The sequence below is a fragment of the Monodelphis domestica genome, chromosome 4 (genome assembly GCF_027887165.1).
Source record: "Monodelphis domestica isolate mMonDom1 chromosome 4, mMonDom1.pri, whole genome shotgun sequence".
In the NCBI taxonomy this organism is placed as follows: Eukaryota; Metazoa; Chordata; class Mammalia; order Didelphimorphia; family Didelphidae; genus Monodelphis; species Monodelphis domestica.
In genome coordinates, this window is record NC_077230.1 from 451,887,348 (window position 1) to 451,908,073 (window position 20,726).

Here is a 20,726-nt window from a genome sequence, read left to right on the forward strand (position 1 = left end):
TGATGAACCATGATAAACAATATAATGATCTCAGCAATATAAGGATCCAGGACAATTCTGAAGGACTTAAGACAAAGAATCCACCTCCAGAGAAAAAACTGTTAGAGTTGGAATGCAAACAGAAACATACAATTTATTTGAGGGGGGGGGGTATGATTATTCTCTTATGAAAAAGAACAATGTGAAAATATATTTTTAATATATTTATAACCCAAATAGAATTCATTACCAGACCTGGGAAAGGGGAGGCAAAGAAGAGAGGGAGATAATTTGGATTATATAACTTTAGAAAACTTATGCAGAAACGTTTTATTACATGTAATTGGTAAAAAAAATAAAATAAAACCCAACTTCCTATGGTTTACACAGGTCATTGGTGAAGGCAAGATCATATTTTGGTGATTTGGCCTACAGTTATTTGTCCTTAAGAAATTATTACCTTGTGGAGGATTCTTTAACTCTTCCTCCTTCTAAATTTTGTAATTTATAACTTTAGGAGGAAAGGTACTTTTTCATGGATACCTGTGGGTTATAGAAATGTTTGTCCAGATTATCTATCACTCTGCTATTTCCCCAAGATTATACTGTCAATTTATATTTTAATAAAACAATTTAAAAAGAAAAAAATAATTCATAGCTGGAACAATCTGAAAATTCTATAGAATATCATGTATATCATTGTAATGAGTATAATACAAAATAAGTATAATCCAGTGTGATCATCTTCATGCCCTCACCAGTGCCAGGATTCTCTATTTTACTGAAACTCAAGTATAAATGAAACCTGGGCCATTTCATGAGGCAGGGTTTTTTTTCATCTAGACTCTATATTTTAATATTAATACATAGTTCTTATTTGGGGCATCTAGGTGATATAGTTGATAGAGTGCTGGGCCTGGAGTCAGGAAGACTCATCTTCCTGATTTGAAATTTGGCCTCAAATACTTACTAGCTGTGTGATTACTTAAGTCACTTAAATTCTGTTTGCCTCAGTTTTTTCATTTTAAAAATAATCTGGAGAAGGAAATGGCAAACTTCATCATCTTGTTCAAGAAAAGTCCAAGTTTCTTATAAAGAGTCAGATATGACTGAAAAATACCTGAACTACAAAAATAATCATTGCCAATGAAGGAATTCTTTTGCATGATTTTCCATACTTTTATTAATTTTTCCCAGTAGGGGAGAAAATGAAAAGATTCATCTTCTTAATTGAAAAAAGAAATAGCATTCCTATTTTGTTTTCATTAAGTAGTTTCAGTTGTGCTGGGTGTTTGTGATCCCATTTGAGGTTTTCTTAGGAAAGATACGGAGTGGTTTTCCATTGAAGAACTGAGGCAAACAAGGTTAAGTGACTTACTCAAAAGTCACACAAGCTAGAAAGAAATCTTTCTGACTTCAGGCTTAGCACTCATCTACTGTGTCACCAAGCTGACCCAGTATTAAAACAGAGGATTTTAAAATTCAAGCAAATGAGTTAATAGCTAAATGTTAGCTAGAGGTTGATAAAGATTAATATGTAGGTAGTGTGAGTGATAAAAGCAATACAAGTAGATTGATGTGCATTCTCAGCTAGATTAGTTTATTAACAGTGAAACATAATGGTTAACAAAATGGATCACTCTGCCAGGCTCAGCAAATCCAGCAACCCCCAAAGAAGAAGTAAATCCACTTTATTATCACATAAACAAAGAAGGGGTCTTGGTAGATTTGGAGAAATGAGGATAGGTTGCATACATGAGGCAGAAATATTATAATTGGCTATGATGAGAAAATTAGGTTTGCATTTAGGTAAGGATAATTATGATCCTCTCTAACAAGTGAAGAACGTTAATTGTTGGATGGTATTTTGTTGCCTTTCATAGGGGATCACAATGAACAGACTTGCTGTCTCTTTGGAAGAGATAATACTTCCTTAAGTATACAAGACCAGGAAAGAAGAGATGTCATATGTCTTGGATTGGTCATTTTGTGGCATAAACAAAAGGATATACATAAAGTATCTTAAGGGATACTGGGATGAAAGTGAACCACCTGTCTTTTAAACTAAATTAACTTTGGGCTAGTTGAACTGGATTCTTGAGCTCAACATGGACCAGGAGAACTTGAACTCCTCTGCATCTCTGAGCTTAATTCAAGTCAGGTGGATTCAGACCCAATGATAAAATTAATAGAGCATAAAATCCGTTACATTGTAGAATCAATACAGAAGAAAACAAGAGGTAATATTAACTTGCAGAAATTTTCAACCCAGAGAATTCAAGAAGAGGAGGAAGAAATACAAAGGTTCTTCATATAACATGAGCACTGCTGTGATCTAATTCTAGACATGTCAAAACATTGCCTGGGGACCACATTGTGAGCCATAACATTCCTGAGTGTGATTGGTGAGTTGAACTTGATTAAAATGTAAATGGGAAAATATTCAACAAAATTGATAAAAATATAGAAAAGTACAGAAATACCATATTGTAAAGCAAAATTATTATGCAGTCCATAAGGACTTTATTTGTCCTTGTGTATAGCTCATTGGCTTCTCTATTTATTTGAAGTTGGCATTACTGGTCTATTAGAAAGAAAAGTGGATGTCAAATCAGAAGACGAGTATAAGAACTAAGCATTTGTAATCTGTGTCCCAAAGAGCAGACATGCAATTTCTGGAAAAGAACACTATTTGAAAAGATCAAAGTTTTCAAATATATGATCCAGAGGTCCTTTCTAATATTAGGTCCTGTAATTCTGAGATTTTAGAGTTCTTGTTCTCTCCTACTTGTTTCAGAAAGATTAGCCTCTCTTAATATTGGGGTGGGATGCTGAGCTGGGCTCTGGCTGGGGACGGTGTTTCTATGCCAGAGAGTCCACAAATATTTGAGAATTTGAGAGTCACAGAAGATCAGCACAAAAGGGCTGATAGCTGGGAACCATGCCGCTAGGAGATGTGATGTGGCCAAGAGACAAGAATGATATTCGTTTAGTCTAAAGAGGTAAAATGACAAGCTAGAATTAATGGAATAAAAGGAGACATATGTGCTCACTAGGAGGAGGATAGCATAGGTGGCTCTTTTCTCAGGGTAAGTTTTGGAAGAGATCTGAGAACTGTGAATATACTGGACTTGCTGATGGTGTCTGTGTAGAAGAACCACTAAGTAGGCGCTGGCCCAGATCATGAATCCCATACACATAACATCAGGAATAGAAAAGACAATTGTGAAAAGGGAAGCATTAAAAGAGGCAGGAGTTGAAATTGAACAATATCCCAAATGCCAGATCCTTGTGTCATTACTTATGTATCTTGAGTTGTGCATAGTCCCAAGCAAAGTAAAATGTATCAGCAGATAGTAGTACCAGCAGATGAAGCATGAGGAAGCAATGTGCTTTGGAGCTTGGACTTTGAGATCTGTCCACCTGGAGTTATTGGGACTGATGCTGATGACCTGAAAACCACTTAAGAGGCAGGTGATGCTGAGGGAAACACTCCGGGCCACATTTTGAAGATAAATGATAAGTTTACATCCAACTGGATCCAAGAAATTTTTGAAACCAAACCAGACAATTGTCTGAGGAACACCCTTGGAGAGAAGCACTTTTGAATTGGCCAAGGTTAAGTGGACATAGATGTACTCTATAGGCCTTAGTCTGTGACTAGTGAATAAAGTGAAAGTGTACTGACACAGGAGGAAAAAGTTCCCAACAATTCCAACTCCCATCTCAATGACGAAGACAATGCCCAACACCAAGTCACTAAGCATTATTTTTTTCCAAATTTTAAGAACTTCAGTTAATGCTGACAAATCCTAGGGGAGAACAAGAGATTTTTTTAAAAATTCTAAAAGGGTTATAGAAGAGAATGAGGCCTCATTTTGGGAACATTGGATAACCTGTGTGATGGGCTGTATTTTGATATCATTAATTTGTTGGTATTTAATGAATTTTTCTTTGGTATCTAGGATACAAATTTTAGGAAATTAGTTGGAAATAACATATATGTGACATCAGAAATCCATTTTGCAATCCAATAATATTTTTTTTCTCTTTTGGTCATTTTGAACCTGCTGCAGAAAGAATAAATTTGCAAGTTCAATTCCAAAAGGCTAGTTATATAGGAATGTTTTCACAATAAATTAATAAAATATGATAAAAAAGACATCTTAAAATTGTATAACAACAGAAAATCATGTGACCCTAGACAAAGTAATTATTTCTCTTAAGCTAAGCTGTCTTTCCAAATAATTGTAGTAACTACTTTACAAGGCATTTGTGGGGATCAAATGTGATAATATGACAATTAATTGTCATCTAAAAGTATTATGTAATATATTATTTTTATAATTTATTAATGAGTATTATCATTATTAATAATAATCAACAACATAAACTTAGGAAAATGATGAAATTTAAGAGCTGGGATGTGTACAATCATCATATTACATTTTCTTGGAATAAAGATTTTGAAAAATACTTTGAAACTTCAAAAGTTGAAAATTTTTTTAGGAATTACAAAACATATGTTACCATCTAACCAAAGAAAATATTAAAAACAGAATATGTTCTTATCTGTCCCAAAAATGTTAATAGGTGATTTATTTTAATTAAATCCCCAAACAATCAATAAATTGATCAGTTCAGTAATGTCACATACTTTTTGGTATATTGATATAAAAGAATATCAGTCATATAAAAATGACAAATATGAAGAAACAAGTAGTTATGAGAAAGCATTTGTTAAATGCAAATTATATACCAAGTAATATCTAAGGTGCTAAGGATGAATTTTTTTAAATGAAATCATTCTTACCCTGAATTATCTTAAGGTTTATAAATGCCAAAATTGTAAGGATAATTTTTAGCGTTTTGACTTAAAATCTAAAATAGGTGGTCACCATGGGAAATTCCCAAATATGAAAATACCCAAGTCAGCTGGGATTTATGGAGATTTTAATTAATAAAGAAAGAAGGAATTAAGGGAAGGAGAGAGAGAGAGAGAGAGAGAGAGAGAGAGAGAGAGAGAGAGAGAGAGAGAGAGAGAGAATTAATTTAAACTGCTCTGACACTCAGGCTGAACCAAGCAGTAGGAAAAGGACTGCCCATTCTTAGTTTTTACCACTCTTTAGTTCACACTTTCTCTGGTTAGATTATATCTATTGAGTACTTCACACCTCTTTGTTAAGCTTGCCTTTTGTAAGTTACTTGATGTTTTTAGGTACTAATTTAACCTTTATAGGTACTTAACACCTTTTGTATTAGATCTAAAAATACACCTAGCTTAAGATTCTAGCTTTACTATAAGGTATGAGTTGGGACTTTCATTGTTCAATCAGTAGTTTACAACTTTATCTTCCCCTAAGTCACTATCTGAGTAGGGTGGAGTAATTTTAAAAGTTCCCAATACTTTCCTGATTCTTGTTAGACCAAGTATCTCCATTGTTACAATAAGGAAATAACTTAAATCAAATCTTCTAAACTATAATCTGAGTAGTTTTTAAGATTCACAGGTTAGTCAATAATACAAGATTATATAAAATATTATAAAAGAGAATGATAATAGTATACACATTTTTAAAAGACAGAATTATTAATGAGAATAACAATAAAATAATAATAATTAACAATAACAATCTGGCATGTAAACAGTCTGTACCATTTGCTAATCACTATGGTAAATGTTTCACAAATATTAACTCAGATGGCACTGAGCAAACACCTAGTTTATACATATAATGTTTTATTATTTTCTCAATATAATTGCCTTAAATTGTTGTTTTACCTACTGGTATAGAAGTAACTCTGGGTTCTTTTGTGAGTGGAATGTATCTTCTACTTTATTTTACCACTTTGAGTAGGATCATTGACTTTAAGTGCCTATAAAAGGAGGAGGAAAGATAAAAGGTGAAAGAAAACTAGAAAGATAAGAGGTGGGAGGTAATGATAGACTTGGAATGAAAAATATTTCCAAGATATCAATAAGTTTTGAGAAAGATATCTGTGATAATGTGACATTGGTCTCCTTACACCTTATCAAAGACATTTTCAAAACATTAACAATACAATAATACAAACAAGGAAACCTAACTTGCTCTATCCATTCTAGCTAGTTATCATCCCTTATCTCTCCTCTCTTTTTTTGAGAAACTCTTTGATAAGGTTGTCCATAGTAGGCCCTCATCTTCTTCTCATCTTAACTCTTACTATTTGGCTTTGGATCTTATCATTCAACTGAATCTACTCCTCAAAGTTACTAAAAATGTCTGAATTACCATATTAAATGAACTTTCTTCTCCTAGACATCCATGACTCATCTTTCCAAATTCTTCTCCTTCCTATTTTAGATATCCTTCTTTGCCTCCTTTGCAGAATCTTTATCTTGGTAATTCCTGCTAACTATTGGTGCTCCACAGGGCTTTCTTATATTATTGATGTTTGTTTTTCTCTTTACATGAGGGAGACAATGGCATGTTTGTAGGCACTAGAGAAGCAACTAGAATACTAGGAGAGATTGAATATAAATGATACCCTGCCACCTAGCTATCTAAATTTACCTTAAAGATGAAAAAAATTTTGAAATTTATACAATAAAGTTTGACCCTATTTATGTCAATTTGGGTAAATAATTTTCAGTTATGAATAAATTGCCATGACAAGAAGACAGAAAAAGTCTAAATGCTATTCTAGTTCAGTAAGAATTCATCACAGAATAGCCAAGGGAAGTGACATTTTACAATATTACTTAATTTATTTAAAAGGATGTTGAAAAACTATAAGCAAAAAGGAATAAAAGGAAGTATTAAAAAAAGCTTAATGTTAGTCTTTCAAAAGACCCAACTAAACATTGCTATCCCAAGGACATTTAAAGTTAAAACTAGAAAGAGGATGGCAGAGATCTATACAGATTTTTTTTAACCCTTACCTTCCATCTTTGAATCAATACTATGTATTGGTTCCAAGGCAGAAGAGCAGTGAGATCTATTCAATGGGAGTTAAGTGACTTGCCCAGGATCATACAGCTGAGAAGTGTCCAAGACCAAATTTGAACCTAGGACCTCCCATCTCTAGGTCTGACTCTCAATCCACTGAGCCACTCAGCTGTTCCCTATACAGATTTTCATAAGTAATACTTTCCCTCATCAACAATGGTGGAGTCACTGCATTTTGGTTTGGGATTTTAACATACTTATAGAAGAAATGAAAATGAGACAAATTTAAAAATGCTTAAAAATATTGAGAAAATTTATTTTATATGATGAAATCACATAGGAAGCAAAACATGTTTGAAGACTGAAGATACAAACCTGAGCTAGGGGATGGAATTTATTATTAACAAAGAAAAAATGACTTATTCATTTTTACTTCTACATTCTTGAAAGAAATTAGGAAAAATCAGATCAAAGAGGATTAGGAGGAATACAAAAGGATGAAGGAGGCTAGTGGAATAACTGGCTTGATGATGAAGCCTGAATAAGGAAAAGGAAAAGATAGCTGCCAAGAAATGGTTAAACTTAAAAAAAGATGAGTGGAAAATAAGAATATTAATCAAATTGATATATTAAATTCATAGATAAAATAGATTAGAAAAAGAGATAACCTGCTAGTGCAATGGTTAAGGATGAAGATAGCAATAATTGTTATGAAAATTTATGAAAGGGCAATAACAGAGACTGAAAAAAATACTAAAAGATAATCTCTTTCTTTTCTGAACTCATAGCTTTGTTAGAATCATAGAATAATAGAATTTCAAGCCTGGAGAAGCTTCAATGGCCCTTCTATCTAGATAAATCTATGATAAAGAGAATCTGAGGAACAAAAGGTCTGAGCTTAATTTATTTGTTGGCAAGGCTACAATTTACTAATAACAGAAGGCAATGGCCCCTCCAAATATGATCAGAGCAGAGCAGATTTCTTTTTCTATTTAGTAGTTGCATAAGGTCCAATGATGCATACTTACCTTAGATTGTGATTAGTTCTAAATAATACTATCTGACTGTCTTACTAAGGGTCTTTCTTCATTCTTCATTGCAATACTAATTAAGGTACTATTAATATTCCCTTTGTAAGATTTAGATTAATATCCAAAAACTCCAAGTATTAGATTTTATAAAGTTTGCTAATAATCACTTGAAGTAGAAGAAATAAAAGAACAAAAAATAGAAAGCCTAAGTAAAAAGCATAGGGGTAAAATTCTCCTGTCTAACTCTCACCCAAACTCCATAATCACTTTCTGGAGAGGAGAGGGAGAGGGAGGAGCTACATAAAACTTATATCTTCCCTATTAGTATGCAGTGGGAATATGCAAATGGAATGCTGGAATAAGAGTTTAAATTTAGGTTTTATGCTAAATATGATAGTTATAAAGTAATATTGTGGTCACTGAATTTAAAATATTATAGCTTAAGTCAAAATGACTCTTAGCAGCTTTATTTACAGAGGTGGAGAGGAAGTGGGAAAATGTAGCTAAAGAGATAGATTTTAACAAGTCTACCAGCCCTTCTCCAGTGAAGTGAGGCTCAGCCCTGCAGGGGCTTCCATATGTCCCTTGTCCCCACATTGATTTACTGGTAATCCTCAGCTAGAAATCCTGGTGTCTTCAGCCAGAGTTTCCTCACCCAGAAAGTTGACACGGGATCCAGGGAAAAGGTCTCTTCTAAGACAAGGCAGAGATCTCTGAAACTAATCTCTCCAAAGGCCAGGAAGGGAATGAATGCTAGACCATGTTGGTTTCTTTATACCCCCCTTTTTTTCCATGCCACTTTCTATCACTCCTCTTTCTTCACAGAGACCAATGGCAGTCTGCCCAAGGCAGGGTAGTGGGCAAGTGGTCTTTGGAGTTGTCACTAACTCCAGTAAGTGACTTATGAACTCTTATACTTAATGGTAAGTAGGGGGTACTTTAAGTTCTTGATTTGATGAGCTAAAAATAGACAAGGAGAGAGTTAATTGTATCTTCACACTGGAAAAGAGTCCTGGGGAGCAAATTCTAATTACACACCTTTTATATATGAAGAACCTAAAGTGGAAAGTGTTAGATAAATTAAGAAGGATCATATAGTTATTAAGTGTCTAAAACTAGACTAGAATACAAATAGTACTTTCTATCATATACATCACATACATTCTATGTACATATACAAATACATTCTCGTTCTAGTATTCTGTCAAATGAAATAATATATGACAAATGCATTTCAAACCATAAAGTGATATATAAGTGATAGTTATTGATATTCATTATCTTTTTCCTGTAAACCCTCTCAACCTCTTGCTTTTCCTGTTATTGTATAGGACAACATCATCCTCCCAGTTTCTCATACTTACAAACTAAGTTTCATTACTGACTTCTCACTATCTCTCAGCTCCCCACCATAACCAATCTAGTGCCAAAGCTTGTCAATATTATTTTTTATATCTCTACAATATATTCCCTCCTCTTTGTAACACTGCCACCATCCATACTTGAAGTATTGCAATAGTCTGCTGGTGTGTTTTTTTGTCCTAACTCTTAACCCTCCTTTCAACTTCCAACATCTGAATCCATCATTCACTGATCAAAGTGATTTTCTTAAATTACAGATCTAATCATATCACTTCCTATTCAATGAATTCCAACGTCTCCCTATCATAGCCAGAATCCTCTGTCTGGAGTTTAAATGCCTTCATAATCTAGACCTCTCCTACCTTATCAGCCTTCCTACTCCTTATTCCCAATGTCCTCTTCAAACTCTTTGATTCAGTCACACTTGCATCCTTGCTGCTCCAAAAATACAATATTCTTCTTAGCTCTAGGCATTTGTTATTGTTTTCTAACTGTCCCACTTTCCTGGAATCCTTTCCTTTCTCAACTCCATCTACTGACTTCCCTTCCTTATTTTTAGTCCCAATTAAAATCCCAGCTTCTCAGGAAGACTCTTCCAACCATTCTTCATTTTAGTAACTTCCCTTTCTTCATTAATCCCTAATAATCCTTCAAGGAAGCTAGGTGGTACAGTGGATAGGATGCTGGGCATTTAGTTAAGAAGGTTTATTTTCCTGAATTCTAATTTGGCCTCAGACACTAACAACACAACTCTGGGCAAATCATTTACCCTTGTTTGCTTTGGTTTCTTAATTATAAAGCAAGGTGGAGAGGGACCAAAAACAAACAAACAAACAAACAAAAAAACCAATATGGGGGAAAAGTCAGAAATGAATGAATAACTAAAATTCATTCTCTTTCTAGTTAATTTGCATATATTTGCTTTTTTCTGCATCACTAAATTGTGAGCTCCTTGAGGTCAGGGACTTTTTGCTTCTTTCTGTATCCTTAGTGCTTTGCATAGTGCCTAACACTCCATCTATTCCTATTCTGTCCACCTTTATAGGCATTTATAGGTAGACTTTCCACATCTGGAAAGCAATTACTCTTAATTCCAGTGACTTTCCTATGCTGATTATTTTCAACTTACCTTGTATGTAGTTTCTTTGTATATTGCTACTTTTGTGTTGTCTCCTGCATTAGCCTGTGAGCTCCAGCACTCAGCTCAGTGTCCTGTATCTAGTACATCCCTAATAAATATTCATCTATTAATACTGACTGGGCAGGGGGTGATATAAATGTGTCATTCATTGCCATCAGTCCATACTTGACTTTCCTTCGACCAGAAAGCACAAAAACTCTGTAGTATGAATTCTTACTTAAAAACCATTCTACAAAATGCTTACAAATGCTGACTCAAGATTAATGCAAATGAAGACAAATACTGAAGAATCCCATCTGTTATCTGTAAAAGAACTCTATCCTAACCTAGCTGCTACACCTCTGAAATGCATCCAAAGTTCTATTTGCACTGGGCAGGCAGGAGAAAATGGGCAGCTTTGCTTCCTCACTGGAAAATAATTGAAAAGTCCCCATTCCCTAATTGAAGCCCAGGATTTTCTGATTTATGATACAGGACATGACAATCACTTAAGAAAAGGAAGGATGGACCCTACTAGCCAGTCTCAGAAATGGAGGCGGCCGATGCAGCCAGGCTAAAGCAGTGGCGGCCCCAGCATGTGGACCACGCAAAAGCTGACACCATGAAGATCCGCAGCAAAGGCCATCACCCGGCAGCTGGTATCCAAATAAAAAATGAGAAAAATAGACTATCTCTGAAAACTGTGAGAAATGATAACGAATCAGAAACCCCTAAATATATCATATAAATATAATGCAGGGGGAAGTGTTTTATCTTCATTTGACATCTGTGTGATCTCTGAAAGAATGGAAAAGGACCTCAAGGAACTAGGAGAGAGAGTTGAAGAATTTCTCAGCAAGGATATCCGTTATCTAGTGTCAAAGAAAAAGGAAGCCAATTACGCGCAGGCGCTAGGCTGTCTTTCCCGGTCCCGAGGCCGGAAGTGGCCTATAGGGGAGGCGACGCCGCGCCTGACGCCAGCTGTGACGGGAGTTCCTTCAAGTCTCCAGACCCAGTATGTGTGACCAGAGGAAAAGTATTAGTTGAAAAGGCTATCAAGGAGCACAAATTCATCCCTTCAGATAGCATCCTGTCAAAAGCTTTATCCCGGGGAGTGAAAATTCTTCCTATCGAAGATATCAAATACTATATTGAACAAATTGGAGAATTTGTAGCTGATCCAGAAATCAGGCACGTCACTCCGAGAGGCGGGGAAACTATTTGGCATTCGGAAAACAAAAATAGGAAGGCTCAAAAAGCCCTTGGTGAAGGGGGAAGATGCACCACTACAGGCCGTTTTGCCTCCAATTGTCCAATATACCTCTCTTCAATGATTGCATTCCCAAGCCCTGCAGTCCCTTTGACTTGGATAAGACGTCGACTCTGCAGAAGGCCACACAAGCCAAGCAACGGAACCAGGGGGGGGGGACTTCGAGGCCCCGGAGATGGCTGGCCTGCGGGAGAGCAGGAAAAAGGGCTACTGCGAGTGCTGCTCACAGAAGTACGTAGGAGACGCTGCAGGCCATAAGCTCACTGCCCACCGGGGAGGGACACACAAGGGTGCCAGGCCCGCTTGGATCTCCTGTTTGTCCCAAGGCCATTCCTCAGTGTAGATGGCGGCTCTGGAGCCCCTGTATGCTCCTTCAGACCTGCTTTAACCTCGGCCTGCAGCCATAATGAGCTATTATGAGCCCTCTCACAGAGACCACCCACTCTGCCTCCCACTCAGTCAGAGGGAGGTCCTGGGGGCACCAGGCCATATCCAGTAGGAGTCTGGGGCAGAAGGGAAGGGCTGTTCCATTAGAAAAAGAGCAGCTGAGCTTCTGCTGGGCCGGGCAGCTCAGACAGCCCAGAAGGTGGGCCCGCCTCTGTCCTCCCTCCCCCTTTACCACAGCAATCACTCTTACACTTAAATAGGCCTTCGCTGGGCAGTTTGTTCTCCACTGGATTGAAGTATCACCAAAAGGGCCAAAGATGGAAAAATTAAAAGGAGATAAAGCAGATAGGCCCCTGTCAGCATTTTTAGGAAACAGACCTGGCTTCCCTCCCCCAGGAGGTCAAGCTGTTTATGCAGATAACAATCTGGTCCCTACTCAGCTTGGGGAGGGGGCATGAGACAAGGAGGAATTTCAGGAATATCAAAGGGTGAACTAACATTTGGCTAACTGAAGATAAACACTCCTTAGATAACAACCCCAGTAGATCTAAGGATCCTCTTCTCTTCTGGGATCTCAATTTCCTGTCTTAAAGTTTGTTTGTTGCCAGATAAGAACCTGTAATAACTTGTATCTTGTAACCCTATGTAATCTGTTCCTTAATGTCAAAACAGCACAGTTTTCCATTAGGGAATTCTGTCCCAGCTGGTAGACTCTTTATTTCTCTCTTTTATTAATAAATTACGGTTCCAATAATTGAAATTCTAGGTGTTTGAACTCATTTATGAAGTGTACCACTTCAGGATCTCTCCAGCTTAGGATAGGATCCAGAGCTGGACAGAGCCTGCCCCAGTGATTCCTCCCTGAACCCTTCTGGGGCTCCTGCTGCCTAGACGCTGCCTGTCTCTCCTTAAAAGAAGGTAATAAAGATAGAAGTGAGCCAATAAAAAAAAGAAAGAACGAAAGAAAAGGAAGGATAAGAATAGGACTATAAGGATATTAAGCTGCCTGTCTCTCCTTAAAAGAAGGTAATAAAGATAGAAGTGAGCCAATAAAAAAAAAGAAAGAACGAAAGAAAAGGAAGGATAAGAATAGGACTATAAGGATATTAAACCAGTATCCTCCCTTTGAGCTCTCCCTTTCTATATGCTCCTTAGACTAACCCAGTTAAGAAAGGTTAGAAAAGGATGAAGAAAAAGGAGATCTCAGGCAAACAAGGAAGTAGGAGTTAAGAAAAGATACCTCAGGATGACACGGTATAGATGGGATAGGTCTCATAAAAAAGAAATGAAAATATAAGGAAGGGATGATCTCACATACATTGAAAACAAAGAGAAGAAATTAGTGACCTAAAAGGTCAGTGAGCAGAGGCAGGAAAAAAAAAAAAACAGAGGAAACAGAGGAAAGGAATGCATCGACAAGGGACAAAGGTTTCAGTGGTTTCTCAAAACAAGAATATGAGAGAGATTCTATAGAAATCAGAGATGCCCATAGCACAGAGAGATAATCTAAAATAATAGAAGAGGGAGGAAGGGAGAGGAGCTGAAGGGCAAGAGAAGAGAGGAGAAGAAAAAAGCTTCAGTCTGACTGTCAGGAGAGAAAAGGGGTTGACATAATAGAATGCAGAGAAGATGGGAGCAGAGACAGTAAAAGCCAAAAAAGATCAGAGGAGTGAGGTGAGGATATGAAGAAAGTGGTGGTGTGGTGGGCACCAGGGCTCTCCAGTTCACCCCAAATTCCTAGAGACATCACAGGTCAAAGATTACATGAGGAATTCACCTTGTAGGGCTGGAAGCTGAACAAACATAGAATCCTCTACCTCTAGGCTTTGGACATATTTACACTAGCCTTAAGATAAAGGTCTGGGCATGAGGGGATACCTCATGTTTACATCTCATACATATTGGGTTCATCAAGATAACTTTATAACCCATACATCTCAAGCATCACTTATGATCCCAAACATCCCCAGGTTTCTAAAGATGGGTAACATGATCAGGATGCCATAAAGGATGTGCACTTGTACTATGCCCCCCAGACCCACCTCTATGATCAGGGTGTCATAAACAATGTGTGCCTCTGTTTAAGCTCCCAGACCCAAAGGCACCTACACTGTTACCTATTCTCCCTTGATTATACCCCTTGTTCATTCCCATTGTTCATCCCCCTCCCCATCTTACCTTTCCAAGTCACTTACTTAGATCCTATCCCTTTAGGATATAAAAATCCTGAACTTTTCTCTGTTCAGGGAGGCAGTTGATCCTGCACCCTGCCTCCCAACCATTCAAACTAAATAAATCTCTCTGTCTTTAAAGGGTTTCCACCAAAGTCTTTCATTCTTGAAAGGGCGTTCTCCCCAGACCAAGGGTTAATCTAAAGCTCCCCACAATAGTGAGGTTATGGAAAATGCCACTGACAAACTGTGTTGAATTAATTCTTAGAAAGGTCTCAATGCAGGGTCAACAGTTAAGGGATGGTGAAACATTACTAATGAGGACTGATGAGGTTACAGACTGGGATAGAGAATCTCAATAAAGAAAAGGATGACCAAAGATACCAAGTTAAAATTCCAACATCTGTTACATAGCCTTTTCAAGGTCTCCTTTCTGTCCCTAGGCAGACAAGATTTGAACAACCCTCTAATTCTCTAATTGTCCCCTGGAAGAAATTTCTGCTTCTTAGATCCTACATGTAAAACTGTGGCATGCAAAATACTTGCCTGATTGTTCTCTGCTTCTAGGGTAGAGGAAATGGTTGCATCAAACAGAATATATTCTTTGTAAGTATGTTTGAATGTGTGAGATCTCATGGGTTGTTTCTAGTTATAAGGACTGCATTGTCTGAGCCCATCTGTCTCCAGAGTTGTGATTATCATGTCATGGGTAGGACCAGTGACATTAGTCTACCAGGGGATGTGTCTAAAGGAGTGACTTTGATCTCAGATGAAATGGTCTTCAAGGGTTCATGCTGATTAAGAATTCCCCATCTGAAATTATTCATGAATAATGACAAAGACCAAGTCACCAATTAGACACAAAGAGGAGAGAAACTTTCCTGGGTTCTAAGAAAAAAGAAGTGCAATTCCTAAAGACACTGTCATAGACAGAGAAAGGAGAACTAACACCTTATTATGTTCTCCCATTAATAATCTTGGAATGGCTTAATTGTTGGGATTTTTCCTGAGAGATCCCAGGTCTTGCATCCTCAGTCTTTTTCAGTCAAGTTGCCAACCTCCCAATGCAGTCTCCTAATATGAATTCCTACATGTTAATAATTTCCCAAAGTACGGTAATGGTGGATTTTTTTTGTGCTTTTACATCTTTTCTATCCAATTCCTTAGGTTTAATCACCCCAACTCTCTTCCCCCATAATGATCACCATCAAGATGTAAAGGTTAAAATTATGGTTGAAACTGAATGTAATAATTATATTTGGTCACCAAGGATTTTATTTATAAAATCCTAATGAAACACCCAAACTCAGCTGGAAATTTTATGGTGATTTAATTGATATAGTGGAGGAGATTAAGAAGAAGGAAGAATGAAGAGACTAGTACTGGGCGGGAAGATTAGGAGATATAGAAAGTAAGGATTTGAGTGTGAAGGAGGAAAGAATCAGCCTGACCTCCAAAGGGACTCAGCTAAGATGCCCAAACCTGAATCAGCTCAAGGGCAAAACTCACCACCAGCACTCCAAGATGTTGAAGCGCCTAGCAATGCTAGCCAGAGTCACCTCTCCAGGGAAAGAGGAAGAGAGAGGAAATGACATGCCTTATATGGATGGTTTTGCATCACTTTCCTGCATCTCATCTGTACCAATGAGCTCTTAGTTTGACTTAGGACAGCCCAGGGCTCTGTCCATTTTTCTGCACATGTCTGTTGAAGGCCATCTCCTCAGATAATTAAATCTTGAGTTTGATGCAGACCTTCCTAATCTTGTTAAACTAAGAAGGGTGGAGAAATGTAGAGTTTCCAAGATCTGATTCTCTTATTCCAAGTATCTCCATTGTTATTGATCAGAAAATAGCTAAATCATATCTTCTAAAGTACAGTCTGATTAGGGTGTAATAGTTTTAAAATTCACAAAGAAAAAGACTTAATTGTCAGCAGGTAATACCTTAAAGCATCTTTCTTCAGATAGTGTTGTCTTCATTTCTAGAAGACATTGTAATTCAGTCAAAAGAATAATGGGGCCCCCAGGAAAGCCTTGCCCCTTATGTAATGTAGGATATATGTTCACTATGCTGAGTTTTTTGGCATGTGCATTATCTATGACCACATGAATCTGTCTAGATGCAGCTTGTGGGGAAGCAAGAATATAACTCTCTAAAGTCTCCTTCCTCCATTCTTCTCTAGGGAGACTGATTTTCTTCTTAAAGGGAAGCAGAATGTTGAAGACAGAGATGGGCCACTCTCCTTTACTCAGAAAGAGGGAGTATCAGACCAGAATGATGTCTTTCTTCTCCCTTAACAATTACTACCAGGGGAAGCAATTTTTAGGTTCAAGTTGTTCTGATTGTTATCCCTTAATTAAAAAGGACTATCACAAGATATTTGTAGGAGCCTGGACTCCTTTCCCACCAGTTGCCAGTTTCACAATAAAAATACATAATGAGTAGCAAATAAGTGATTTATCCAAGTCAGTATATAAAAACAGAAATCAGAGAAGCTATCCAGAGGAGACTATATATCAGACAATAAGAGTGAAGGATCTGTTTCTTTGGAAGCAAGATGGGGAGGGAAGGCAGGATGGAGAGAGAGGAAGGGAAGGAGAGACTCTCAGGTCCTTCATAAAGGGATTAGGGACATGAACAAGGTTTCAGGTCTTCTTTTTATTAAATTCCTCCCACTCACTTCCTCCTTTCAAGTATCTAAAGAACACCTCAAAAAACAAGACTTTTCTTTCCAAGCTGAAAGTCAAAAAAGCCAAAATCTCACATCTTGTCTACTTCTTACCCACTCTTCACTGACACAGGCATGGTGCAATTATTAATCAATATCCAGTGGGAAGAGTCTTGTAAAAATATCCCTTTGAGTCATAGGTTACACATATTTGAAAGCTTGTCGTATCAGTTTTCTCCCATACAAAATGAGCCTATAATTTGTATTTTTTTTTTACTATTACCAAAATGTTCATTGGAACAGTACAGGTTGAAGGAGGAATCACTGTGGAAAAAATATAAATAAATATATATATATATATGTGTGTGTGTGTGTGTGTAAAAATAGATATGCTAAATGTATATTTTACAATAATATAAATAAGAAAAAGGAAAATAAAACTGAATCAGAATCTAATATTTCTAAAATAAGAACTGTTTAAGAAAAGAACCATAGAACCAAAATAAAATATGTGAATTTTCATGCAGGTCAATCAGCATACAGAAAAGGTATAAGGATAATAAATACTAATAAAAGGTTAGCTATTGTTATAATAGCTAGCATTTATATAGAGAATATTATATTTCAATGTGATAATCACTATAATATATCTCTTGATTCTAAAAACAATGCTGGGAGATAAAAACACCTATTCTCATTTTACAGTTAAGGAAACTGACGCAAACAGAGGGCAAGGAATTTATTTAAGGTCATATAGGTAGTATGTCTGTCTGAGGACAGGTTTGAAATCAGGTCTTCCTGACTACTGACTACAGATAAACCCAACTGCTTTATCTCCTTTGCCATATAATTGCCTAGCATAACCATTATGGAAATCAATAACAGACATAAATAAAATCCCTATATTATCCAAAATTATTTAGATTAGCATTTTTCCACAAATAGAAAATGAAGAGAGCAGACCTAAGAACATATTAACAAGCACAATTAAAAGAAAAAAGTAAATGAAAACTTAGAAATAAAATAAATGAATGAATGAGTGAGTAACTAAGTAACTAACTAATTCAGAATTTCAAAAAACAAGTATGGCCCCAAGGAAGAAGTATGAGAAGATCTTCTAAAATTCTTTGTCATAGTTGGGAGTTCATAAGGATGGAATATTGCTTATAATGGAAGATTCTATCCCTAAGATGTTCAGTTTTATCAGCTACTTTTCTCTTATTCCTCTTTTCATGAAAACTCTTTGTTTTAATGGACATCCCTCTAAGAGCAGAGGTAGTGATACAAGGGGGAATGCGAACAATGTAAAAACAAAATGGCAATAAAATACTTTAAATGAAGGAATATGTGAAAGAGAATGAAAATGATGAGAAAACTTCTCAGTGTTTGGTTATGTAACAAAGGCAAGCCTGAGAGAACAATATTATGTCTCCAAAACCATATATTAAAAAATGAAAATAGAGTGTCTAAATGAGAGAAAAAAAATATTTTTCACCCTAAGGAATTAACTAATTTGCAAGACCAAGATAAAAACAAAGAAGAAATATTGAAACTTAGAAGATAAATAAATCAAATTGGAATAAATTATATGATAGAAATATTTGGCAAAATCCCTAGTTTTTAAAAGTAACTCATATATTAGAATTCTAATCAATAAAATAAAAAATAAGAAATCAGGAGAGGAAGGAAAATTGTTAGTTGGAGAAAAATTGAATAAATATTCCTACATTTGGTCCACAAATCCCACCGTTAGGCAATTTGCTAAGGCAAAGACAGAAAAAGAGATCACTTGTAAAACAAAATGCTCAAAGCAAAACAATTTGTGATAACAAAAAGAAAAAAAAAACTACTAGGAAAAAATGAGTCTTCATTGAAGGTACTATATAATTAAACAAAGTATTGTATTTGAATTTACTGGATTATTCTTGCAAAACAAAAAGGATAATGATGCAGAGAAATGAGAAATTTCATATGAAATAAGGCCAAATAAACTGAGATCAAATTATACAATTGCTACAACATTGTAAAGACTGAAATGAAACTAAAGTTTTCAAAAATTTAGATGAAATGATGTGTTATTGTAGTAATGATAAAAAAAAAACATCCTTTAGTTGAAGAGGTAAGTGAGGTATTACTTACAAATATTGAATATATTATCAGTCACAGTATTCTATGGTAGTTGATTTCATGGAATGAAAAAAAAATGTTACAAAGGAACATTAATTGAGTTTGGGAGGTGGTAGGATATATTCAGAATATAATGTGGTGTAAAATCAGAAGACAGGAAAAATCTTTAAACTCAAGCCAATCAGAACAATGATTAAGAAATTCAATGGGAAACAGGAAAGGGAGAAAGCACTTCCATTGGGTAGAGGGAAAGATGAAGCAATGAATGTCCTCAGCCCAGGTGGAGGGTGAAGGAAGCAGCTGCTCCTGAGTCCCTCTCTCTTTCTAGTAATGAACTAGGTGGAGAGGGGTGAGGAAGGAAGGGGAGCTGGTAAATATGCTCACAGAGAGCTCTTTATGTGCTATCTTTGAAAGCACATGTGCCATAGGCTCACCATCACTGCCCTATAAGTGCCCTTAATCTCTCTTTATAGATAAGAATATCTGTCATTACAAAATCTTTCCCCTTCCAAAGTAAGGCCTCCTTCCTTTTCTCTTTTTTAATCATCCCCCTCACCCTTACCCACTCTACTATAGGTTCTTTTCTTTGTGATACCAAAGGGGTCATTTCCCCCTAATTGCTTGCCTTCGATTTGCACATGATTTAGTCCTTTCTATTTTCCTGCTCCCCTCATTCCCTTTCATGTACCTATTTTAATGCAATTCTACAAAAGAAATATACACATATAGGCAGGGCATTATCATGTTCTGTCCATTATGCCTTCTAACAACTTTCTTACTATTACTTCTATCATATTTCTTTATTCCTACCTCCTTGCACAGATCCCTAAAAAAGTCTCATACTAGTCTTTCTGTATAACTTTGTGACTGTTGTTTTCTGCATTTATTAAGTGTTGCAATTCGATTGTTTGTAGTGTTTGAAAAGCAAATAGACCTTTTTTTTTTTAACTCTTACCATCCATCTTAGAATCACTATTGTGTATTGGTTGTAAGGCAGAAAAGCAATAAGGTCTGGGCATTGAAGGTTAAGAGATTTGCCCATGTCACACAGCTAGGAAATATCTGATACCAGATTTGAACTCAGGACTTCCCATCTCTGGCCTGGCTCTAGATTCATTGAGCTACCAAGATGCCACCTGTTCAGATATCGTAAAGCTAAATAGATATCAAGATGTTATTGTATATGTATTGTTGAACCAATAATTAAATAGTTCCCTATCGTCTGAAGTTTGAAGAATAAGAATCATTGATCTAATTCATTGTTAAGAATCACAAAATATATGATAGAGAATTATAGAGAACATCTTCATTCATTCAATCATGGATTTAAAGAAATACATTTAAGGTACATTCAGAGAATGCTAAAAACAGCAAAGGTAGAAGAGCATTATGACAACGAAGAAAAAAAATTTTGTCAGTGACTTCAGTTTTACCTTTCAATATTAGAATCTACATTTCCGAGAAGGTATCACTTAAATTACAATGATCAAATAAATCACTTAAATTACAATGATCAAATAAATCACTTAACCTCCTGAAGACTGTTTGCTTATCTTTAAATGGGGATTTTATGCTTCCTTCTTTGGAGAACTGTCTTCTACAATAAAGTTGCGTAACTATGAACATATGATGGGTTTTTTTATTTGGTCAATTTCAAATATTATTACTTGGTTACAAAAATC

At 36.1% G+C, this 20,726-nt stretch overlaps 1 protein-coding gene and 1 pseudogene across 1 annotated transcript; one reads left to right on the forward strand and one right to left on the reverse strand.

The window, feature by feature from the left end:
- Positions 1-2,744: 2,744 nt before the first annotated feature.
- On the reverse strand, positions 2,745-3,746 carry monDomV1R1223 (vomeronasal 1 receptor monDomV1R1223). Its single transcript, NM_001166782.1, is given in 1 exon segment — positions 2,745-3,746. A coding segment is annotated over 1 exon segment (1,002 nt).
- Positions 3,747-10,971: 7,225 nt separating this feature from the next.
- LOC103095611 (protein DBF4 homolog A-like) lies at positions 10,972-12,821 on the forward strand (annotated as a pseudogene).
- The last annotated feature ends 7,905 nt before the right edge of the window (positions 12,822-20,726 follow it).